At 32.7% G+C, this 27,196-nt stretch overlaps 1 protein-coding gene across 1 annotated transcript in view; it reads right to left on the bottom strand.

The window, feature by feature from the left end:
• Nucleotides 1-27,196, bottom strand: part of NECTIN3 (nectin cell adhesion molecule 3) — a gene marked incomplete at its 5' end in the record, with an annotated part of 139,037 nt that overhangs the window by 84,989 nt on the left and 26,852 nt on the right. The window contains 3 exons of the mRNA XM_081301957.1: nt 831-948; nt 4,491-4,787; nt 9,912-10,253. Coding sequence (XP_081158083.1) covers nt 831-948; nt 4,491-4,787; nt 9,912-10,253 — 757 coding nt within the window. The remainder of the gene's footprint in view (nt 1-830; nt 949-4,490; nt 4,788-9,911; nt 10,254-27,196) is intronic.

The raw sequence follows: 27,196 nt of genomic DNA, 5'->3' as shown, positions 1-27,196 counted from the left end.
ACTGAAATAAGCTCCAAATACTGAGAAATAAAAATGAAAACTTTAGTAAAACAGTTTCAAATTTTAGAGAAAAAAGAATTAAGGAAATATAGATAATAAACTACATAAGTAAAAAAGAGATAACTATTAGTTACAAGGAAAAAAAGAGCTTTCAACAACAAAAACCAGGATGCTGGTATATTACTTAACCCTTGGTAAAAAAATATTTACCTGTTATAGGGAGGCAAATAAAAATTACAGAGTTAAACTAAAAAGTAACTTAAATTCATTCAGACAATGAATCAATAAAGAGTAAGAATGTGTATTTGTGGGTGAAGGGGTGGATATAAAATTAATTCATCTACCTAAGAAGTGAACAGTATTAAAAATTGGTAAATCAAGAAGCAGCCGCTTAAAACCTAAGAGGGCAACTACAAGAAAGGATGACTAAATTTGCTAAAGCAACCTGTGAGCAACTGACAAGGTAGGAAAGTACAGAGGAATGAGGCAGCAGAACATTTAGAAATCATTCGTTTAAATAAATTATTCAGCTATTATAATCATACATGTACTGATAAAAAAGTTTTAAATATGCATTTAAGATTACTCTTCATATTTAATCAGGTATGGTGGCCATACCTATAATCACAACTCAGGAGGCTGAGGCAGAGGATCAAGTTTGAAGCCAGCCTGGACAATTTAAGGAGATGCTGTCTCAAAATAAAAAATAAAAAGCTCTGGGAATATATAGTTCAATGATACAATGTTACTAGGTTCAATCCTCAGTATGGAAAAAAAGAATGTTCTTCAAGTTTAAATAATTTCTCTTCTGAAGCATAATCTAACATTACCTGCTCCACACAGATTTGAATGGTGGTGGATTTGCATCAGCATTACACTTGAGATTAACACCTCTTCTCCCTACAAACCAATTTCCATCATATCCGGTTACTGAAACTTCAGGGGCATCTATAAAATAAACACATGACAGAACAAGTCATCTTTGGTTATAGGTAAATGCAATATACAATGATAAAATATAAACACAACAGACTAAACATTATAAGAACAGCAATTATTTTTTCTGTTCTCAACATATATCAATCAATATGGAAGATAATACTCAAATTTTAGATGCCTAAGGAATGAATCAATGAATGGATAATGAGTACCCAGACACTAGACAACTATAGGCACACACAGTTCTAATTATTAAGGATGCTGAATATAAGACTACTCATAAACCTATAATCACAAAAAGCAAAGTGTGAGTGTCCTATTATGAGAGATGTAGACAACACATGAAAAAAAATCAAATACATTGTAGTACTTAATTAAATAATGAGACATGGCATTTAAGTATCATGTAGAACCAAATCATCACATAAAATTATCATTTAAAACATATTTGATCCAAAAGGAAATATATCTGCTAAGAGATAGCAAGTCAATTCGAGGAAAAAAATTCTGTATGTTATAGTTAACTAATAGTCTATGGGCATGGAAAGCTATAGCACAGATTTTGTGAGACTACATACTTAAAAGTAAATTATCTAAATAGTACTAAAAATTAAACTTTATTCATTCAATGATCTCTAAGATCTCTTAGCATATGTGTGGCTATTAAAGAAGCAATTACTCATATCTACCAAAAATAAATGTCTGCCTATAAATCATAAACTTCAATGCCTATCATTCATTCAATCATCATTTTGTTTAACTTCTAATGAGATAAAGACTCCATTTTAGGTATGTGGCATATATTTAGATTCTTTATTCATAAAATTTATATTCTACTAATAATGAGGAGGATGACATTTAATAATATTTAGCTAAAACCTACTGTGAAAATCAAGAAAGAAAAAAGTAAGATGTTAAAAGAATAAGAACAAGGACCTAATTTAAATTGAGGCTATATTAGAGGTGAGAGGAGCCATAAAAGGATTCCTTAAAACATTTCTTATGTATGATACAGAAACCATTCTGTGAGCAACATAGAAAACAAGTGAATAGCAAACAACAACAGATGAAAGGTTAAATTGACATCAGGTCAGTCTTTAAATCTTTTAGGAAAGCCTGGTCTACTGAAAAGCAGTTTACCAAAAAGCTGTAAAAAATTAAACTTTTACTAAGTTACAGCTAACCTTGATAATTAAAAAAAATGCCTGCCTCTTATAAATACCAAGAATTAGCCAACACTTAAAACTGTGCTAAATTATGTTGTTGAAAGAGTACACATCTGTGAGTGGGTTTAATCTCTTTTTAAAAGGAAGAAAGAATAGGAATTAATGTATTCCTAAAAAAATACCCCCTAATTTTGAGGTACGAAACTGGACTGCAAGACTATCCCCTTAAACTTGTTCACGTTTTATTTTCCATTTTCGAAAAGGAAAAAGTCATGAGTATTCCAAGAACATTTAGAAGCAAGTCAATAATAAAAACCATTATTGGGGCTGGGGTTGTGGTTCAGCAGTACAGCACTCAACTCGCACGTGAGAGACCCTGGGTTCGATACTCAGCACCACATAAAAATAAATAAGTGAAATAAAGGTACTATTTTCCAACTACAACTAAAAAATAAATATTAAAATAAATAAATAAATAAATAAATACCATTATTATGAAGACTACATTAGAAAAAATAATTTTATATGTCTAGGATTATATTCAAGAAAATAAATTAATAATAATGATGTTAAATAATAAAAACTGAAGAAAATGTCACATTATTAGACACAGGTAAATAAGTATATATATGAGAAATGGTAGTATTTACAGTTGAGATCTAAATTTTATAAGGAAAAAGAGTCTGTGAAAGGAAGAAAACATTCAAAAGAGAAAATATATTCTCCAAAGAACTGAGAAGAAAAGATGGTATTTATACTCAAGAATGTAACGGTAATAACATTCATATAAGTACAGCCTCTCAAGTTTAACCCCATAAAAACTGAAAAAAAATACTTAATTAACTTTAAAAACCATTACAAGTTTAATGAATGTATAATTTTAAATTCCATGCATGACACTTCAAAAAACAAAATAATAACAAAAAAAATGAAGTAACCTTCAAAAACCTATCTAGATTTATAATTTGTGTATGAATAGAAATGACAGCAGAATCTAAATATTTTTACTAATCTTCTCATTCTAACCTGCTTAATTTTCATTATCTTTGCTATAAATTATAAGCAACACTCAATCACCTTTTCTTTTGCTCAAAATTTTAAAATGCAAATAAACAAATCACAATACACCCCAAACCGAGAAACTCTATAGAAAAGAAAAAAGTAGATACATATGAAAATATACATACCCAAGTACCCCTTAATAACAACAAAATTTAATCACAAGATAAGCCAACTTAAAAACATATCTATAATTATTATTATCCCAGTGTTTTTAAAATATTGTTTTACTTACCTAAGAATCTTAGAACATTACCAATAAGATCAGATTAGAAATAATATTGAAAAACAATTTTCAACTAGTTAAAAATGTACCTAGGGGAATAAGACTCTTGCTGAAAACAGCAAGCATGGATAAGTTCCATGAAAGTAAATAATCACTCAAACACAATGGAGTTGTTTGTCCCTAAGTATTGTACATTTTGAGATACAAATTTTCCAATTCCCTTATATTTAGTCTACTTTTAAGGTGATAAAAGTCCTTTTCACAAAATAATAAAAAATGCTCTGATTAGGAGCCAGGCACAGTGGCACACACCTGTCATCCCAGTGACTTGGCAGGGTGAGGCAGAAGGATTGCAAGTTCAAGACCAGCCACAGCAACTTAGCAAGGGCTCTCAGCAACTTAGCAAGATCCTGACTCAAAATAAAAAATGAAAAGGACTGGCAATATAACTTAGTGGTGATGTGCCCCTGAGTTCAATCCCAAATATGAATACAAAAAAGAAAAAGAAAAAATGTTCTGAGTGAATGAAAATTTTATGTAAATATAAATAAAAAAATAAAAAGAAAAAATGTCAGCCATGAAAAGCTATAGGATTATCTGAATACTACATACTCAGATTAAAAATAGCTTGACGAAACATGTCAAAAGAAGAAAAATAAAATACATGGATAGAGCTGGAGAATATCATGCAAAATAAGCCAATCACCCAAAACTTAAGGACAAATGTTTTCTCCAATATGTAGATGCTAATTCACAATAGGGCAGGGATGCTAGGGAAGACTAGACTAGTTTTTAGATTAGGTAAAGGGGAATGAAGAGAAAAGTGGGTATGAGGGTAGGAAGGATAGTAGAATGAATCAGACATTATTAACCTATGCACATATATAACTATAGGACCAATGGGATTCTACATCATGTATAACCAGAAGAATGAGAAATTATATTCCATTATACATGATGTATCAACATGTATTCTATTGTCATGTATAACTAATTAGAACAAATAAAAATAAGAATTTCCAATAATTTGTTGAGGGAAAATACAGGTTGTTTAAAAATACATGACTCAAGTTGAAAAGCAAATATTAGGTTTTACATACATTGTATATCTAACATGAAAGAGTATCGGATATCCTTTTCCAAGGCTGGATGTTTTACAACACAAGTAATCCGCCTTCCTCTAGCAAATCTCGTTGGAAACAGCTTGTACTGGCTGACAACTGTTGCTGTTTCATTTGGAAAGGTAGTTGTAATAGATTCCATTTCACCAAGATCACCTTCCCAGTCAATCTGTGCAACTGGTTTTCCAGTGGCTGCGATACAAATGGCTGCTACTGTTTCATTTCCTCCATCGATTAAAGAATCTGGCCCTTTCATCAGGCTCACAGTGGGTTCAACTGTTCGAATGAAAAACAAAATAGTTAAATTTTAATTAAGAAAATACTTCTTCCTTCCAAGACATATCCAGACACATTTCACAAGCTTAGGAACAACTAATCTACATACATGGATTTTAGGTAATGCCAACATCAACTGAGTTTTCGAAACAAGAAGAAAAGATCTGTAACTAGGACAAACAGGAGACAAAGATTTATTACCATTACAAAGACAGCCCTCCCTGACACAGGTGTACATTATTGTATGAGGACTGATGAGTTCTCTCCAAATTAGTGCACACAAAAAATTTCTGGGAATTTATTCATAATTTCTTTTACAAGATAAAAGTAATTACTTTTGAAGGGAGATAAGAAGCAGTTTTAATATATAATACTTCATTATGTAGCAAAAGTTTTACTTTTCAAATTGAATTACTACTACTGAGACTATAGATAAAATGTTAAGCAAAAGTAAAATAAAATCCTTTAAGTATACTCAACAGATGCTTTTCTGGGCCCTGAGGGTGACTCATTAATTTCATTTAAAACACACTGGCTTTTAAGCATTCAATCTTTAACTTCTCATATTACCTAAATGAACTGATTACGTTGCTAAATTTTTTCAACTACTTTTGTTTGTAAGACATACTTTAAACACACTCTCAACACTTCTTTGTGTATGTTCCTGAGCTTTTCTAGGTGTAAGAGTTTCAAATTTAATATAGAGGGTGGTATTTATTCTTTTTAACTGGTTCTTTTTAGTTACATGACAGTACATACGCAAGAATTGGGTCCTAAATTACCTAAATTAGAGTAAGATATAATCTGGTGTGTTTTAATGAAATTTTTAATTCCAATATACTAAAATTTATCAGTTGTTATTTATTTTTGAAAATTAACTACTTAATGTTCTAAGAAATACCATACTTCTGTACTTTGAGGCCAACAATTATAGGACTTTGTTTTCTTGTTCTCTGCAGAAAATTTATAAATTGACTTATTTCTCTAAATGTAATAAGTACTATGGTTTAAAAGTCTATGTCTGATAATTCCAACATCTTATTTCTTGGCAGCTGTTTCTGTTGTCTTATTTTGTGCAGGCAGCTACTTTTGGAATTTTCTTTACTTGGAAATCTGGGAATTCAAACAAACTATAGACCTCTGCTTGAATAATTACTGTAAAAATAATTTAAAGCCTAGAATTAAGGTATCTTTCCTTCAGAACAGATCCATGTTTTCTTATGACAAGCTTCTAAAAACACTAAGCAAGCCACGATTTTCTTAAGTTAATATACAGTTCTAGAGGTCTACAAGGAAGGCTGGCTTACTTTTAGGTTATTACTATTCTGAGAATATAAGTGTTTAAGATAAAAAGTGAAAATCAGATATACAATTAGGCACTCCATATTGAGCAGAATTACACTACACTCAGACATGTCTATTTCAATTCTCAATGTTCTCAAAATCTTATCATCACAGATGTTTCTTCTAAACTGTTATACATTTTCAGGTGGAATATAGTTTTCAGCACTAACTTCTACTTTCTCACCTTTTATTAAATTCTGCCCTAGCTATATTTCTTTGAAGTTTCTAAGGTTTTTTTTTTTCACTCTCAGTGAGAAGGTTGATCTAATAACTTATGCCATAATTAATAGAATCCTTCTTTTCTCTTTGGGTAACTTAAAACAGTTATTTTAAAGTCAATTTTAAATTTTGTTATTTATTTTTTCTTAAGGGCATCCATCTCCTAGTTGTTTTTACTGGTTTTCTAAAGTTAGATTTATCACATTAACTTCTCTGTGTAGTGACTCTTCCCTGTCCAACAGTTTGTTGTTGCTTCCTCTGACCATGTAAAAAATGCTACCAAGAGGGGGAACTTTCCACCTTTCTCCCATTCATTTATTCTCTCTCTATCTATCCTACCTAGCCCCATCCTTCCTCTTTTCTCATCACTGAACTGTGGCCTCGAAACTGCCTACAGAGGAAGCTAGAGCAATAGTGGGGGCTCACCTTATTTTCATACATCTTTCACAGATCAGAATCCTGTATTGCTTATTACCCAATGATTAAAAACTGTTCATTATTTGCCTGATTTTCTTTTTCCAGAGTAAAGAAAATGAATTCAAACCCTGTTATGCCATCATATTCATCAATGAAAGTCAACTGCAAAACCAGTAATACTGAAAATAGGGCAGAATTACCCACAGCTATAATATCCTAAAAATGATCATTATCATATTTGTTTCCTTCTCTTTGTTTCTAATTCTAGTTTTTATATAGATGGATTCATTTTATATAATGTTGTGCTTCATTTCTTTTTCAAGTACTTCCCTTAACTGCAACTTTAGAAACTACATAAAATTCCATCAAGAGGAAGTAACCAAATAATATCAAAATCATTCTACTGTGGGGCACTTGTTAGATGTTCCTAAAGCTTTTTGTTATATCACATTCCTTTAATTTGGTTTCTGCTGCAACCACTCTACCGAAACTCTGTTACCAAAGACCACCTAATCTATAGACTTATCCATGCCTATTTCTTTTGAGTAACCTTTTGGAATGTGATAGATCAGAACGGTCCTTCCCAATCAGTTCAAAAGAATTAAGTTCTAATGCCTTAAACTATGTATTACAAGTAATGGGTTAACTTCTAGGTTATGCATTTAGAATGATACTAGCTATATTCCACATGTAGAAAAACTGAAGAGAGAAATCTTTTCCTGTAGGGCTTAATTCTCATTGCAGAAAAAGGCTGCTAAAGTAATGCTTAAAAACTTTTCTTCTCCTATTATGAATAATAGTACTCTGCTTTGTCTCATCGCTTTCCCTGAACACTTCATCCATTAATTCTTCCAACCTCTTGCTCTAATAATCAGTCACAGGCCTGTTCTGTATCCATCTTAGAACTTCAATAAGTAATACTGCCCATATGATCCCAAACTTTATCCAATTTTACTACAAGTCTGGCTCCTCCGTTTCTAACTACCCAACAGGTATTTTCATTTATATATACTTAAACTTAATAAACCTAATGCTGAACTATTATCCAAGCTTCTTAACACCTATCTGAAATTCAGATGAGTCCATTCAAATAATAGCAACAATTTGTTTTGTTCCATCACCAAGTTTCAAAACCTGTTATTGTTCAAACTTCCCTTGTTTCTTATATGTACAAAGAGTTATAAAATCCTGCTAATTATTCCTTAGTAATATTGCCCTTCTTCACTCAAATGGCAGAAATTTTTTAGAAAATTAATTTCAAGACTTCACAGCCTCATGGCCAAAACAGTATGATTTTAGGATCTCATAATTTTAATCTATTCTAGACTAATCTTCCTAAATCAGAACTTTCACTACATGAAATCTACTTTAAATTAGTCATCAAGTTAGTTCTCTAAGTCAGGTGAGAACACAGTAGTAGTGGACACAAATCATTAGAGGGTCTTGCTAAAACATAAATTATTGTTCAGTAACTCTGAGAGAGGTCCGAAATTCTGTACTCCTAATAAGCTTCCAAGTGCTGCTGGTTCATGGACCCAGGAAGGATCTGAGAGTAAAAGAGGCAGGAAAGAAGAAGCACACCATTATATATATATTATATATATATGTGTATATATATATATACACACACACACACTAAGGTCATATTTCTAGTAATATGTCAGTCTAGCATTCAAATTACTTTAATTTTCTCTTATTCTACCTTTCAAGGCTTGAAAATTTTTGTTTTCTATATAAATACTTTGTGAAGAATCAACACATTACTTTTTCAGTGTTCCACTAATGCAGAGTTTTCAAAGGGGATGATGGAAGCGCTACTGGCATTTAGTAAGTTAAGGGTCATGGATGCTTCTAAATAGGCTACATTGGATAGGACAGCTCACCAAAATGAAGAATTCTGACCCCAAAAATCAACAGTAGGAAGAAAGAAAAATTTTGCCTTAATGTATAATTTTCTGCCTCTCTTCCTTGGCTCACCTGCTCTCAATTTTAGAATAATATTTTCCTATTCTTTAATTTTTACCTATACTCAAAAACTGTCCATCATTTAAAGACTAACACAACTACTGAGTCCATAAAGCATTTCTTAACTACCATGTTCACCAAATTCATTCTTATACCTTACTTATATAACATTTACTATATGACTGTTATATGTCAGGAATTCTTATTAGCTTTAGGGAAAACTATCAGTAACCAAATTCCTAGCAGCTGAGCAGTCTGTTTTTAATTTAATTTTATTTTAAGGTTTTTTTTTTAGTTATTGATGGATTTTTATTTTATTTATATGTGGTGCTGAGAATCAAACCCAATGCCTCACACATGCTAGGCAAGCGCTCTAAGCCTGAGCTACAGCTACAGCTACAGCCCCAGCCCCAGCCCCAGCCCCAGCTGAGCAGTTTTTGGAGGAAAGACCTAAGCAGTGTATTTCTATGTGAGCTCCTTGATCCTTATTGAATCATTCCAAAAATACTCTGCAGTGTTTCAAAATTGTTTAACATCCTTCTGCAGGTGGTTATCTTAATGCTAATAAGGTTATTCAAAATTTCACCATAAATTTTAACAGTTATCAGATAGAAAAATGGAGGAATATCATTTATTATGAGCAATATCACAAGATTCAAATAGCTATCCAAATCCACAAAGGCCAATTTGATGTGAATAAAATTTGATGTGAAAAAAAAATTTGATGTGAAAAAAGTGTCAGAAGGCTCCAAGAAGTCAAAATCAATGACTGAAAATAAAAACAGAAAAACCTAAATAAAGATGGTAATTATTTATTTCGAGGTTAAAAATATAAGAGGTAGTAATGGAAACAAATGTCACAGAAATAGCTTCTAGTACAATTAAAACATTATCTTTCATGAAAAAAGTAGAAAGCTAAAACAATGACGAATTATATAGACAGATAGATAGATACTAATAATAATTTAAAAGATAAAAATCCTAGAATCAGTTTTAAGACAAAATTTGAAAAATCACATTTGAATTATTGTATTTTAAATCCAAATTTGAAGAAAATTGAAAACATCTTAAAATTTGAAAATAAGATTCAAACAGTGAATATAAATCAAGCTAAATATAATCAAGCTAATATATAACCCTCACTACTATCACCAAAATACACAATTCAAGTACACCTACCTAACACAGTTACAGTTGTAGAGGACTGGGCATTTCCAAGTGGGAACGTAACAGCTTTGCATATGTATTTTCCAGAATCAGAGAATCCGATGTTATGTAGAGTAATTGTTGCATCGTTAAGTGAATAGTTTTTAAACAGGACTCTTCCCTGATATTCTCCTTGAACAGAGAATCCATATTGAGGATGATGAACTGCAATAGTCTGTGAACTTTTGCCATGTATCTTCTCCCATGAAATTTGTGTTATGGTTTCATTTACTTCAATTAAACATTTCAATGAAACATTCTTTCCCCATACTGCTGTGACATGTGGCTCCACAATAATTGGTCCAGCTAAGGCACCTATGAGGGGAAAACACATATGAGCTGTTAAAATGGAGAAGTTACACAAAACATACGGTGTCTCTCCCCACTTTTCTCAGATTCATATTTCCTCTCCTTCCGCCCCCACCATTACCCCCATTCTTAGGACTGAACATCAAAAAGGATTGAATAAGATATTCTCTGGGCTGGATGTAAGATTCAAAGAGTGAATATCAATCAAGCTAAATACTCGCCAATATATACTAATGTAGAAAAAAAAAAGTACTAGAATAAGACAAACCTTGGAAGCAGAGACTTCCCCAGTCAACCATTCTTATGTGAGATTCCAGACCTGGCTGACACTTTACATCCCCATGAGACTCTAAAACTGAAGATCCATCTAATGTATCTTCTCCCATGCCTAGATTCCTAACCCACAGACATTGAAAGATAATGAGTAGATGCTGTTTAAAAGTTACTAAGTTTTAGGGTAATTTTTTTATACAGCAATAAATAACTTATTCATATAAGAGCTTTCAAACCAAACATAACAAACTATTTTCTTTTAGAGGATTCCTATATTAAAAATTAACATAAAAAAGATCTTTCAAGACAGACCAAGTTTTAGCAAACACTAATGAAGAAATGCTTATATAAATGTGAAATCTATTTTTTTTCCTTTTCAGGATGGAAAAAAAAATTCCATAAGCAAAACTTAAAATGAAATGACATCAACCTTTTTCCATATAATATTTATTTCCTTCCTAAAAGCAATGGAGCCAAACTTATATTGTTTTGAGGGAAGACTAACATTCATGAATACTATAGTCAATCAAGATATTAGTTCATTAACAAGTACATTAGAACACAAATAGTAGGTCCTTGAAGAGTTTACCACTCACATGTGTCGCCTAGCAAAAGAAAAAGTACAAAAATTAAAAAGTATCCCAACAGCTTGGGAGGCTGAGGCAGGAGGACTGCAAGTTCAAAGCCAGCCTCAGCAAAAGCAAGACACTAGGCAGCTCAGTGAGACGCTGTCTCTAAATAAAATACAAAATAGGGCTGAGGATGTGGCTCAGTGGCTGAATGCCCCTGAGTTCAATCCCCAGTTACTCCCCCCAAAATTAAGAAGGAAACCAAAATATATATTCAAAAAATGAAAACTATGAACAATGAATACCTTTAAAACTTAATTTTGTCTAATTAGAATTTTTAAATATATACATATATGTAATGTAAAAGATATCACAAGATAATCAAAAAATGTATTTAAACATGTTCAAACAGTTCTAAACAACAAAAATATTTCATATTATTATTTTCATGTACACATTTTGGAAGGGAAAAAATGTAAATTAGAGGACAAACTTTACTATTTAAGTGATATTATAGAAAGCAAATGACAATTTTCACTAACTATAGTTAACAGCTATGGAAGAAAGAATTTTGGTTTTTTAAACCACTGCTCCAAAATATTTGAGGTCCTCATGATTTTACTATCGTTCTTTATCAACTTTCAAGTATATACAATTAATCATTAATCCAAGACACACAAAATGTGGTAGTATATCAGGAATTACATGAAGTTATCATGAGCCTGGTATTAAAACAGAAAATATGCAAACTCATGAAAAAGTAAGTTGCGCAAATATTAATAAAAGCATTTAATAAAATATAATATTCACTATCTGGTTTTATAAAGCATCTGAGAAAAGGATTGTTAATAATATAGCAGACTTCTCAAACAGTGGCCATCATCACAGTAAAAGTATAAAAAGAGGCAAGGCCACTAAAAAGAAAGATCATGACAGCATGGTCCATTATCACTGCTATTGTTAAATGAAAACAAATCCAAAGCAGTGCATCAAAAAAAAGAAAAGAAAAGAAAAGAAACAAGAAAGGATAAGTATTATAAAGAACAGAAAGCATTACTATCTGAAAAATCTAAAACCAAGGTCCAGTGATAGGCTATAAAAAACAGTAATCTGACTGTTTATAAAACCTATACAAAATACATATGAATTATATAACCAAAATAGTAATAATACTTTTATAATTTTTCGAAAAAAGGCTTAATTAGTAAGCCATAAGTATATTATATTATCTTATTACAAGCTATTGGTCTGTTTAGATCTTCCATGTTCTCTTGATTCATTTTTAGCGCATCTATTTTGTCTAGAAATACATTCACACTTCTTCTAGGTCTTCCAATTTATTGGAATATAAATTTCAAAACTAGTCCCTGATATGATCCCCTGAATTTCTGAGGTGTCTGTGGAGATTTCTACTATTTCATTTCTAATTTTATTATATGGGTTTTCTCTCCTTTCTTTTTCTTTAAAAGAAAATTTTTTTTTGATTTTTCAGAAAATACCAAAATCTATGAAAAAACAAGCTGAATATTTGGATGTACCAAAAGCAAAATTAAAAGTAAAAAAATAACATTTAAAAATCATGTTTTAAGCTTTGAGAAACATTTTAACACACCAATTTTAATTCTTTTTCAATAAAGCAAAACAAATTCACTAAACCACAACAATTGGAGTGCTATTTTTTAACGATTGTAATTTTTTACAATTATACAATGTAATTTAAGCATTTGATTCCTCCCTTCTCTCTTTTTCTTTTGGTTAGTTTAGCTAAGGACTTATCAATCAAAGTATCCAACTCTTGTTTCATTGATCCTTTGTATTTTTTTAATTATTCTCAGGTTCATTGATTTTGGCTCTGATCTTAATTATTTCCTTACTTCTATAGGTTTTAGAATTAGTTTGTTCTTTTTCAAGCATCTTGAAATGCACATTAGGTTGTTTATTTGGGATCTTTCTGATTTCCTTCTGTAGGAACACAGAGCTATAAACTTTCCACTTAGAATTGCCTTCATAGTGTTCCAGAAGTTCTGGTATATTGTGTCACTATTTTCATTTGAGTTTAAGAATTTTGTCATTTTGCCTTTGATTTCTTCTATCACCCATTCATCATTCAAAAAAACTACTGTTCAACCTCCATGTGTTTATATAGTTTCTATAAGGTTTTGACCTGTTGATTTCTAATTTCACTCCATTATGATCTGCTAATATGACAAGGATTATATAATTTTTTTTTCTATTTGCTAAAAGTTGCTTTGTGGCCTAAAATATGCTCTGTTTTGGAGAAGGTTCCATGAGCTGCTGAGAAGAAAGTATACTTAGCCATTGTTGGATGAAATATTCTACAAGTGTCTGTTGGGTCCATTTGATTAATAATATTTTTCATGTCCAAAAAGTCTTCTGAATTTATGTCTAGATGACCTGTCTAATGGTGAAAGAGGTGTGCTAAAATCACCTAATATTATTATACTGGGGTCTGACACTTCAATTTGAGTAGTGCCTCTTTTACATAGTTAGAGGAACCCACTTTTGGGGCATAAATATTTATTGTTGTTGTTTCTTCTTGTTGAACTTATCAAATACCTTCTTTGTCTCTTCTGACTGAATTTGGTGTGAAATCTGCTTTGTCATGTACAAGAGTAGGTATACTCATGTTTGTTTTCAGGCTCCATTTGCATGGTATATCAATTTCCATCCTTTCATTTTCAACCTGTGTCTGTCTGTGCCTGTATGGTGTGTCTACCACATTCAAAAGCAAACCCACCAAGAAAAAGGCTCATGAGTTGACCAAAAAAGTAATCTTCTGATAAAAATGTAAGAATCTTTCAAAACTTACTAATTGATATTTTCATTAAAAAGCATTTGGTTTTAAAATAATTGAAGTCAGCATATGACACATGCATACCCATGTTTTTATGTGCAATTCACAATGGCTAAGTTATGAAACCAGCCACCATGTCTGTCAACAGATCAAAAATGTGATAAATATATAGAGTTTTACTCAGACAGAATTATGTCATTTGCATGAAAATGGATGAAACTTGACTGCATTAAGTTAAACAAAATAAAGCCAGACTCAGAAATTCAAGTCATGTTTTCTCTCATGTGGAATTCAAAAAGGAAAAAAAAAGGGAGAAGCAGGGGAGTCTCATGAAACTAGGAGACCATGAAAGTATGGAGGAAGGCAGGGGTGCAAAGGAAAGGAAGGTAATGGGGAACAAAACTCGCCAAATTATGTTACGTGCATGTATGAATATGTCACAAGGAATCTTATGTATAGACATAATTCACTCATAAAAATGTATTTAGTTTTACTAGTAAAAAAATACTAATGTTAACTATCAAAAGTTTGTTTTAATTTATAGGAGATAATAACTGATTTTTCTATAAAAATATTCTGAGTAATTTTTTGTAAGTTTTGGTGTATGTTTCTTTGTTTCAACCCATAAGCCTCTGAGCAAGATTTTGTACTACTTTTCGAGAATTGATAGTTTGGTTCTCCCTTACATTCTGTGAATTTCTAATGATATTACTTTTGCATTTTAGTCAGTTAGAGCTCTGTTGCTTGCAAATAAAAAAGTCTAATATATTTCTATTCCAGGCCCAAACTAAAAAGCTAAAGACAACTTGTAAATAAGATTTTCTCCATGAAATCTTAAAATTAGAGGAAAAGATCTTTTGTTGTAATTCTTAAACCAAACTCCTTCAGGGTACAGTGGTGCATGCCTCTAATCCCAGCAGTACAGGAGGCTGAGACAGGAGGACTACAAGTTCAAAGCCAGCTGCAGTAACTCAGTGAGATGCTGTCTCAAAATAAAATAAAAAAGGGGCTCTGTACATGGCTCAGTGGTTAAGTACCCCTGGATTCAATCTCCAGTACCTGACCACCAAAAAAACTCCCTATCAGAATGCCTTATTTTTGAGGGACTCCCAAAATCTTTAGCCTATTTCATTCCTCTGCTTTCAATCTGAAATTAAATTTAACTAAAGAGCAAAGTGTCTTAGAGACACATTTGTTACAAAAGACCTGAAGTTCACCATTAGTTGTGATGTAAATCTGGAATCCAAAGAGATTAAGGAAGTGCAAAGAAATGGATCATTCTCTACCTGCCAAGAATTCTAACCATGTCATAAGGTGTTCCAGGCTACTTTCATGCTAGGATTCAAGGGAAACCATATCAAAATATGCCATTTATGTAATAAATAAAAGCAATAAACTAGTTATAAAACAACATCTAAGTATCCTCAACAACTTCGGCATACTTCAACATGTTTTATACTTCAACATATTTTACTTGATTTACAAGTTTAAGTTTAGTTTAATTAATTAGCTAATGATATAAAACTAACTTATTATTCTTCTGAAGAATGGGAGTGTTTCTTCCCCTACCTGTAATTCCATGAAAACATTTTGATAAAAACATAACTTCTGAAGTCTTCATGTATATTTGAATGGTCATTCAGTATTTAGAGGGTGCCCAAAGAATACAAAGTATCTGGAAACATCTATCTAAGAAATAACTTGTGACAGAAAATATAAAATCTTATGTTCTGTAACTACTACGGATTATTTTTAAATAATAAAAACTTCAAATTTATATTGGAGATTGTGCTAAAGTGCTTGAAATGAAAGTATGAATAAAGTGGCAGCAGTTCCCTTTCCAGTCCCATTTCCACAGCTATGAACCAGAAATGGTAGGCCATCAGCACTTTAGGCACACAGAGCTGTGGCTCTGAAAAGCAGCTGCAGGAAAGCAAGGCAGGTGATTGGTTCTAGATACTGCAGATACTTACAAGGAAGGATTTCAAATGGGTTGCACAATAACAAGTATGAGTTAATTTGGGAAAATCAGTAGGAAAGATAAGTGCACAGTACAGCAGAATACAGACTTCAGAGATCTCCAGGGGTGAGTGTATTTTCAGGGAGTGGGGGTAAGGGGAATGTAAGTAGCTGAATTTGGAAACTCTTTCCCTGCTCTGATGTTAGCACCAGAATGTCTCCCTCCCTTTTGCTGTGATAAGGAAGGCTTCAGGGACTAGGAAAGAGCTGAACCTATGAAATCTTGTTTTCCTGAATCCTGAATCTTTGGTCAGTATAAAGGTAATAAAAGTATACTCCCCCCTTTGGGGTAACTTGAGTCTTTGGGCTGCATTTCTCCTTCAGATAATAGGTTTTTTACTAAAAATGTAGCATATCCTATCGATTTACAACAGGACAGGGCCAAAGGTAAGCTGCCTTTAAAAAAAAAAGCTGAGGGTCAATGCAATGGGCCCAGTTTACAGAATTATTCTCTCAACCTCAATTCCCATAGCTATGTCTGTCTGTTAACCTATCATTAAGATCTACAAAATATGTATATGTAGATATTCTACAAATTAAACATATATTTTTATCTGTGTCCAACTACATAAAGTAAATACAACTTTGAGCTATGGACACTTTCAGATTCCTTTAGAATAATTTTCTGAAGCAACTATTAAAATAAGCACACATTTTCAATAAACTAGTTATAAAACAACATCTAAGTATCTTCAACAACTTCCGCATGCTTCAACATATTTTAGATTAATCAAACTTCTCACTGGAACACTGCATAATTAGCTTGAATTATTTTGAACTTATAAATTGTTTAAGTCACGTCAACTTTAAAAATTTAAAAAGGCTTTCCAACAAAATCCCCAAGCAATACTCAAAACAGAAATAAGCATAAAGGAATAGTCAAGATAATTAAATAAGTTATTACAAAAAATATAAACTGCCTACTCACATCTCTTCTCATGTCCTAACTACAAAACATAATTCTGGGATTATAAAATGTTCTATTCTATATTCTAAGGAGAAACCTGGTCATAATAGCTAAATTTGGTTGAGAAAACCAACCATTCGTTCAGTATGCGTGAGGCACTTAACTTCGTGCCAGGTCCTATTACAGGTGCTAAGAATAGCATGGTATAGATGTTTCTGCCATTGAGAAGTTTACATTGAACACTGGAAACAATAAGGAAGAAAGTAAAAATATATAACTCTGGAGAAAAATAAAACAAGTTAAGAGGATGTTTTGGTTTGGATTGTATGGTGGCCCCTGAAACTCACATGTGAAACAATGCTAAGAATGCTCAGATGTAAATGATTGGATTATGGAATTTGTGACCTAAATAGACCATACTAGTTTGAATGGACTGGCTAGGTGTAACTGTAGGCAGATGGGGTGAGGCTGAAAGGTGGATCACTGGGGCCTTGCCCTGGAAGGGTGCATCTTCTCTGGGATCCCTCTCCAACTCCCCATTCTCCCCACCACCTCCCCGTTTCCTTGCTGTCAAGAGTGGAACAGCTTCCCTCTCCCACACCCTTCTTCCAGGATGTCCTCCATTACCTTGGGTCCAGAGCAATAGATCTGTCAACAGACTGATAAGGACCTTGAGTCCAAATAAGCTTTTTCTCCTCTGTTGTTCTTGGATACATTTATCACAACAATGAAAAAGCTAACTAAAACAGAGGGATTACTTTCAGATAGACATAGAGTAGTTTTTCAATATAAGGGTGATATAAAAGAAGGCATTTTAAGATGAAAACGGAGCAAAGAATTAAAAAAAAAAGTGAGGGAGAAGAAAGGTCCTTTTAGTGACCCTAGAGTGAATAAATGAGAGATTGAATGGTAGGAGATGAGGGCACAGAGATAGCAAGGATCATGCAGGTCGTTTTAAGAATTGGGTTTAATCCTGAATAAGATGAAAAACTACTAGAAAATTTTTGCAGAAATATGACATTCTAACCTATCTTTTAAAATGACCTTGCAGCTCTGTTGGGAAAATAGCAGGAAAGCAAAGACTAAACCACAGATACCAGTTAAGAATCTGTTATGTTAACAGAGGAGAAGATGGAGTTTGAAATAAGATTATCATCTAGGAAGTCAGATTTGGGACAATTATATTTTGAAAATAATATGGAACAAACAGATATGAGTGGTTAGGAAAATGAGATTAAAGGAATTAAAGGAAATTTATAAACTGACCCACTGTGCAGACCCCCACATGCTTTCTTTAAAAAGAAATTTTCCTGCAGCTCTGCCTAGCTCAAATCCAAAGGATGTATTACATTCCTCAGCAAACTACATGTCATCTGCAGGAGAAATGCAGGCCCAAATGCCAATAAAAAGAACACAAGTTGCTCTGAAATGGGGTGACTTTGGTGACTCTTACACAGATCAGATCCCATAACTTAGGTAAATATGGATAACCTCCCTAACCATAAAATCTGTAAGAACAGGTACCAATTAAACCAGTCAGCATGGGCCAAAGTGATCTAGAGTTGTCATGACATTAGGGACTTAAAAGTCTGACGTCATCCTTCAATCAATCAAAAGTCAAGAGACAGACTTAGGCAGGACTCTCTGGAAACTTACTGGGAGTGTGGAGAGCAGACCATCTTCCTCCTCTGTGAAAGGACACACTCTGTCCATTCAGAGTGTCCCCTTTTCCCTTCTATTATCCCTTCTAATAAACTTGTGCCTGTTACTCTAATCTGAAATATTTCTGGCATGATTTCAGGAATTGGGGTAAAGAGGGGACTTGTGTTACCTCATGGAAGGCCTTTGAATTGTAACAAAAGCTCAGCAATTGGAATGATGGAGTTCCATTTACCCAAATGAGAACTAGCAAGTGGAATAGTTTAAGTGTTGCGATGAAGAGGAACTCAGAATATACTGAATAAGGAGAGGGATATGTGAAAGCATGACATTTTGGAGAAAGTGATGGATTTGAGATATAAATTTAGAGTAATCAACAGACAAAATTTTATGAAGTCATGAGACAAGATGAACTCATCTGTAGAGTATTAATAGCAAAGAGAAATGAGGTATTAAGAAAAGCATCTGAGATGCACTAAAACATTTAAAGATTAGGAAGTAGAAAAAAAATTCAAAAAAGATGGGAAAAGATTGGCCAGGGAAGAAGGAAGAGAACCAAGAAGGTATTATCCTGCATAGTAAGTGAATAAAGAACCTAAATAGAGGGAGTGATAAATTATTACAAATGCTGTTAACAGGTCAAAAAGGAGGACCGATAAGTAACCACTGATTTTAGACACTGTTTGTTGGTAGAGTGGTGAAGACAAAAGCTTGATTGGAAAAGATTTAAAATAGACTAAGGACTTTTGCTTTCAGACCAAAAAAAAAAAAGTAACAAGATTCATCCTCCTGTCTGAAACAACTATTTAAGACAATGGTCAACAGGCAACAAAGTACAGTGTGCCCTCTCTATCCACAGGTCCTACATTTGTAGACAGAAAATATATACAGGGGGGAAAAAATTCCAGGTTACAAAAAGTAAAATTTGACTATCATGCACCAAGCACTACACTGAAACCATGTGAAGTGATGTGTAGGTATAACCTGAAGTAGCTGCTACCACTTCATTGATGCCTCAGTCTCTCCCTAGAATCGATTAGTCATTGTTGGCCTTGCTTCTCAATTGTGTACTATACAGTTAGTCTTTTAATGGTTCCATGTGTACTAAACATGTACAGATTATTTTTCTTGTCATCATTCCCCAAACAATACAACTATTTACACAATATAAGGTATGATGATAATCTAAAAATGATTTAATGTATTCAAAAAGTCATGAGTAGATTATATGCAAATACACTACCATTTTTTATATGAGCCCTCAGCATCTAAGGATTCTGGTATCCATGAGAGGGTGAAAGAGTAGTTATGGAACCAATCCCCTGAGGATACCAAGAGACCGTACTGATTCCTGAGAAACAATTAAACCAAGTGAGCCCTGGGACTGGCCTTAGCTCACTACATCAAGAGAATTTCAAAACCACAGCATAGAAACAAAGAAACTAAATAGAGGCAGGCACTCCTCCTGAGCATTATGGTTTAGACTTGAGATGTTCTCCAAAAGCTCCTGTTAATGAGGGAACATTCAGAAATGAAATGATTTTATTACGAAAGAGTGGTAACTTCATCAGTCCATCCCAACTGAATGGACTGACAAGGTGGTAACTATAGGCAGGTGGGGTATGACTGGAGGTGCACCAGTAGGGGCTTGCCCAGAAGGATGCAACTTCTGTGTGGCTTCTTCCCACTTTCTCTCTCTGATTCCTGATCCTACCATGAGCTAAGCAGATCCCTCAGCTGGGCTTCTTCCCCCATGATGTTCTGCCTCATCGTGGGCCCAGAACAATGGAATCATCATCTATGGACTGAGACCCCTAAAACCCTGACCCCAAATAAACTCTAAGTTATTCTTGTTGGATCTTTTAGTTACAGTGACAAAAACACTAACTCTGAGTTATAACTAAAATTGTGCTGAAGATTCCAGACACTACAATAAAAAAAAGAAATAAAAGGTATCCAGACCAATAAGAAAGAAATGTCTTTATTTAAAAGAAAACAAATATCTATATAGAAAATTTAGTGAAATCTACAAAAAATAAAAAGGTTACTATAATGAGATTGGTCAGCAAATGCAGTAGTAGTCTTCGGTCCTAAAAGCAATATACAGAAAATAATTGTATTACCATGTATTAACAGTGAAACATTAGAAAATGAAACATTAACAACACTGCTGTGGAGAACAGCATCAAAAAAAAGATAAAATAAGGATAAATGTGAACAAAGGTATGAAAACAGTCAAAACTACAAAATTTGCTGAAATTAAAGATCTAAATAAATTGAGAGATATACACCTTATTCATGAGAAGACTCAACATTCTTAAAACATTAATTCTCCCCAAACTGATCTACAGATTCAATGCAATAAAAATTCTTTTAGGCTTTAATAGAAATTGACATTTCTAAAATTCATACAAAAGAGCGAACCTTATTTATTCAATGTCATTAAAAGCATTACCATAAGATTTCATCAGAATTAAAAATTTCTGCTCTTCAAAAGACACTCTTAAACAAGCCACTGACTAGAAAATCTCTGCATAACATATATCTGAAAAGGATATATGAAAAGGACCAAAACAGACAAACAAACTCACAAAACCCCATATTAAGAAAGAAAACAAACATTAAAAAAAAAAAAAGAGGGCTGGGGTTATGGCTCAGCAGTAGAGCGCTTGCCTAGCACATATATGCATGGCCCTGGGTTCGATCCTCAGCACCACATTAAAAAAAAAAATAAACAAAATGAAGGCATTGTGTCCAACTACAACTAAAAATATTTAAAAAATGAGTAAAGGACTAAACATAAATGTCACCAAATTAAGATACAAGAATAAGCACAATATGCTCAATATCAGGTAAATGCAAATTTAAAAACACAGTAAATATCACTGCATACACACTAAAATAGATAAAATTAAAAAGATTGGCAATACCAAATGTTGAAGAGAATGTTGATTAACTAAACTTCTCCTGCATTACTGGTTGGACTGCAAAATGATACAACAACCTTGGAAGATACTTGGCAGTTTCTTAGTTAAATAAAGAGCCACTGTTATGAAGCAACCATACCACTCCTAATGTCTTACCCAATAAAGTATGTGTCCACATACTAAGACTTGTACGTAAATGTTCATAGAAACTTTATTCATAACAGCTAAAAACCAGAAATGGTCCAAAAGTTCATCAACAAATGAATGAATAAAATAATTATAATCATACAATGAAATATTACTTAGCAGTAAAAAAAGAAAAAACACCCAACCAGAAGAGAGATACTTCCTCAACTTGATAAAGAACATCTGCAGAAAAACTACAGCTACCATCATACTTAATGATAATAAAATAGAAATTTTTCCTCTGAAGATCAAGAACAAGGCAAGGATGTCCACTCCCACTTCTTCTTTTATAACATCATACTGAAAGTCTAGCTAATAACAACAAAAATAAATAAATAAAAGGCATATATTAGTTAGGAAGGAACAAATAAAAATATCTTTGTTCACAAAGGATAAACTCATGGAACTAATAAACAATTATATCAATGTTGCAGGACACAGATTAAAAAACAAGACAATCAATTTTCTATATACCAGTCATAAACAAATGAAATTTGAAATTAAAACAGAGTAACACCTTATCACCTCTAAAATGAAATATTCAAGTACAAACCCAATAAAATATATCTGTATAAGGCTCATATGCAGAAAATCATAAAATTCTGATGTGAAATCAAAGAAGTAAATAAATGTAGAGGAATCTTAATCCATGGATAAAAAGACATGATATCGTCAAGATGTCAGTTCTTCTTCAATTGATATATTCAATGCAATCTCCATCAAAATATTAGCAGACTCCTCTAGGTCCAAGGTGAGGCAGAATATCATGGGAGAAGATGCATGGTAGAGGGAAGCTGTCCCCTCATGATACACAGGAAGCAAATAGAGGAAGAGGGGGAAGGAACCACAGGGAAGATTAACACTTCCAGGGCACATCCCCAATTAACCCATCTCCTCCAACCATGCCCCACCTACCTACAGTCACCACCCAGTAACTCCATTCAAACTAGAATAGACCAGATTAGGTTACAAATCTCACATTCCAATCATTTTACCTCCAAACATGTCTACATCCACATAGGAGTTTTGGGGAAACTCCTCATATCCAAACCATAACAAGTCATACTGTAGATGCCAACAAAGTGGTTTTAAAGCTTATATGGAGAGGCAGAAGAGCCTGAACAATCAACACGATATTGATGGAAAGGTGCAAAGATAAAGTACTGGCATAATCTGGTAAACAGTAATCAAGACAGTCTAAGAGATACAGGAAAAAGAACAGACAAATAGACTAGTGGAATAGAATGAAGTCCAGAAATAGATTCACCAAATACAATCAACTAATCTCTGGAAAAGGAACCAAAATAATGAATACAATAGGTAAAAGTATTCAACAAGTGATGCTGGAACAAGACACTACTCAAATGAAAAGATAAAACTTGACACATAGCTCTCTTACACTCTACACAAAAATTAAAATGGATCAGAGGCTTAGATAATAAAACAAAACTATAAAACTCTTAGGAAATCTAACACTGAAAAAGTCTAAATGACCTTGGATATAGCGATGAGTTTTTAGATAAAACCAAAGATATGATACACAAAAGCAGTAGGTGGCATGCTGTACTTCATTAAAAATTCTTGTTCTGAAAAAGGCACTATTCAAGAGAATGAGAAGACAAGATAGAGACTGGGAGAAAATGTTTGTAAAAGATATAGTAATAAAGCTACTTTCCAAAATACAGGAAAACACCACCAAAGAAGATATTCATATGACAACAAGCATATGAAAAGATGCCCAACAGCCTACATCACTACGGAATTGCAAAAAAAAAAAAAAAAAAAAAAAAAAAAAACTCTACACATCTATTAGAATGGCCAAACTCAAATATTGACAAATGCTGACAAGGATATGGAGTAATAGCACTCTCATTCTTTGTTTATGGGAATACAAAAGAACTTGTCTACTTTGGAATACAATTTAGCACTTTCTTACAAAACTACACATGTTCTTACCATAAAATCTTGCAATCATATTTCTTGGTAATTACTCAAATGAGATAAAAATTTATGTCCAATAAAGTAACCTTTACATGGATGTAAATAGTAACTTTATTTATAATTATCAAAACTAGGAAGCAATCAATACATCTTTCAATAGGTGAACAGATAAACTACGGTACAAAGAACACTGTGTTTTATTCAGTGTTAGAAAGAAATAAGTGATTGAGTAATAAGAATCAAGAAGCAATCTTAAATTCATATTGCCAACTAAAAAAGAAGCCAATCTAAAAGACCACCGGTTGTACTCTATTTAGAGATTATGGGAAAAAAACAAAACTGTTTAAAGAATAAAAAGATCAGCGGTCACCAGTGGGTAGGGAACAGGGAGAAATAGGAAAATACTTTAACGATAGTGAAACATGGATACTATAGTGGTGGGTACACATCACATTTGTTAAAACCCACAAAATGTATACCAACGAAAATCAGTCCTAATCTAAATGGTGTACTTTGGGTAATAATGATGCATCAATGTGAGTTCACAAATTAGAGCAAATGTTACACTCTGTAACAGGCTGATGTTGGAAATGGTTGTATTGCTGGTGGAGGGGAGGGGAGGTAATATAGGAACACAATATCTTCTGTTTAACTTCGCTAAGATAAATACAACTTCTTCAAATAAATAAATAAGTCTAAGGGCTGATATTGTGGCTCAACAATAGAGTACTCGCCTTGCATGTGTGAAGCCCTGAGTTAGATCCTCAGCACCACATAAAAATTAACAAAACAAAGATATTACGTCCAACCACAACTAAAAAATAAATATTTAATAAATAAATAAATAAGTCTATTTTTAAAAAGGAATGGCATGTCCGCACAACAAATTACTATGTAGCAATACTATAAATCTATACATGCCTTAACGCTGATGAATTTTAAAATAATAATGCTGAAAATAGACAGAAAAAGTATTTATACATTTACATCAAACTCTAGAAAAGGCAAACTACAGTGACAGAAAGCAGGTCAGTCCATGCTTGAAAAGAAGAAACTGAACAAAGTGTGATGGATGAATTAGAGGGCTCAATAAAACTTTGGAAGATGATGAATAACATTCACCACTGGGACTACAGTAATGGTTTCACAGATGTATACTTTTGTCAAAACTTACCAAATTATACATATATCACAAATATGCACAGCTGATTATGTCACTTATTCCCCAATAAAATTGTTTTGGTAAATAAAAGAAGAGAAATTCAAGAATATTTTTTGCAGAGGGAATTCTGTGAGGATTTTTATTATGAAGATTTTTTATGAGAGTATTTTGTTTTCTTTTTAAGAGGAGATATATTTGCATGTGATGGAAATGACCCAAAAGGATAATTTATGATACAAAAGAAGGAAAGGCCAATTGCTGAAAGGAGATCCTTGAGGAAATAGTATAGGATAAATTTAGGATGAAAAGGATGCTGTTGGCCTTTCCTTATGTATCTATTACAGCAGAGCAACGGTATAAGCACAGACAGATAAATGGTAGTAAAAATCCTCTTTTTAACACTATTTGCTTTTGGGAAAAGTAAGCAAAATTTTCATCTGAGAATAAGAGGAAGTTTTAGAGGCTTAAAAGGAAATGAAGTGTGTAACAATTGTAGAGGAAAAGTATATGGATTGATGATGCAATGTAGATTAAGTATCCCTTATCTGAAATGCTTGGGGCCAAAAGTGTTTCAGATTCCAGTGTTTTTCAGATTTTGGAATATTTGCATAAATTTTACCTACTAAGCATCCTTAATACGAAAATCTAAAACTTTTTCAATAGGTGCTGAAAAAGTTCCCAGTATAAGATTTTCAGATTAGGGACACTCAACCTGCAGTTCACCAAGTTTGGATCTCTGAGAATCCCCAAGACCTTCTTAGACATTTAATGGAGTTAAAAAAAAAAAACTATTTTGACAGTTACATTAACAATGTTATTTAATGTCATCTAAAAACATTAACTCATAATTGACTACTACTTTTTAATAAATAAGCATTTTTAAATCTCTTAGTCTTTAATTTTTAGCAAAGCAAATAGGTAGTATCTGCATTAACAAAAAAATTCATTGTAGTCCTCCTCAATGATTTTTCAGAGTGTAAAAAAGTTTTGGGACGACAGAGCTTGAAAACTGTTGATTAGGAAAATGCAGGGCTTCAGGATAATTCCAATGATCACATGAAGTTACTAATATTGAATTATATCTAACATTGATATCTTTCAGCAACCTGTGGAGTCATGAAGAAAGTGAAGAATAAGATTTACACTGTTTCATAAGGCAAACAATTATATGAGAACTGTACAGGCAAAGCAATAATTTTAATGATACACTATGGATTTTAAGGTGGTCAAGAAGGAAAGAAAAGGAACTATGATCAAAGGACTATAGACCCAATATATTAAAGAATTATTGGAATTCAGTGTCAAGTAAAGTAAGGTATGTAGTAGGAGATGATGGCTGAATGGTGGAAAATTGATTTCTCTGGGATTAAATCTTCATAGAATGTCTAATCACTTTAAAATTATACATTCTTAAAAATTGCCAAAAATAAACTCTTACATACACCATTTTATTTGATCAAAAAAAAATCACCTTTGGAGGTACATAGCTAAGAATTTCTTTTCCAGACAGATTAAGAATCAAGATTTATCCTATGTCATACAAATAATAAGAGACAATGCTATTTGGCATAATCCAAAAGATTCACAAAAGCTTTACAAGTAGCACCATAAAAGCTATTCCTTGAAGGCTAAACTTTTCATAGGCTGAGAAGACTACTTCATTCCACACTAAGCAAAGATCTAGCATGAAGTCGAAATAGGGTAGTACAAATAAGAATGGAAAGAAAGGCTGAATCCAAATGGAAGGAAGGACAATAGTAAGAAATGACAGGAAATCAGAACTAAAGTCTTCTAATTACCATCTGATACAGTGCTTAGCATTCTTAGAAATCACTGTCTAGACCACTAACCTTATGTGGTTATTTAAATTTAAATTAATTGAAATTAAATTAAATTTCACATTCAAGCTTTTGGGTACACTGGCCAAATTTTAAGTACTCAAGTTTGACATATGGCTAGTAGGTTTAATACCACAGTACTAAAGCATATAGTTATATAACATTTGCATCACTGATGAAAGTTAAGATAGCATGGTTCTAGAATAGTTCAATAAAGGTTAACTTCCTTTCTATAGCTCTAGAGTTTTCTATAAAGCTAAAAAGATTCATCCTCAAAGAGCTAACTTAAAAAAGTTTACATTTCTATAATTACAACTTACATGTAATCAACATAGTAAATTACATGTGTAGGAAATAGTAAAATTCTCCTAAAATATCTTTTATATATCAAAATTAAATATAAATTCCATCCAACTTTATCGCTGCTCTGGTTTGGATATTGTTTGTTCTCCAAAAGTTCATGTTCTATGAGCCTGGCCCTCATGTGACAATGTTAGGTAGTAAGAAAATCTTTAAGAGGTGGAACCTAGCAGAAGTCCTTAGGAATTACAGAACTCCAGTTGCTCCCTGGCTTCCTGAAGATGTGATCTCTTCCTGACACATGTACTCCCATCATAACGTGACACAGACAAGAGGGCCCTCACCAGAGCTGA

This window comes from Spermophilus citellus (assembly GCF_964194105.1).
Source record: "Spermophilus citellus genome assembly, chromosome: 7".
In the NCBI taxonomy this organism is placed as follows: domain Eukaryota; kingdom Metazoa; phylum Chordata; class Mammalia; order Rodentia; family Sciuridae; genus Spermophilus; species Spermophilus citellus.
Note: the sequence above shows the minus strand (reverse complement) of the source record. Positions and strands in the feature narration are given on the sequence as shown.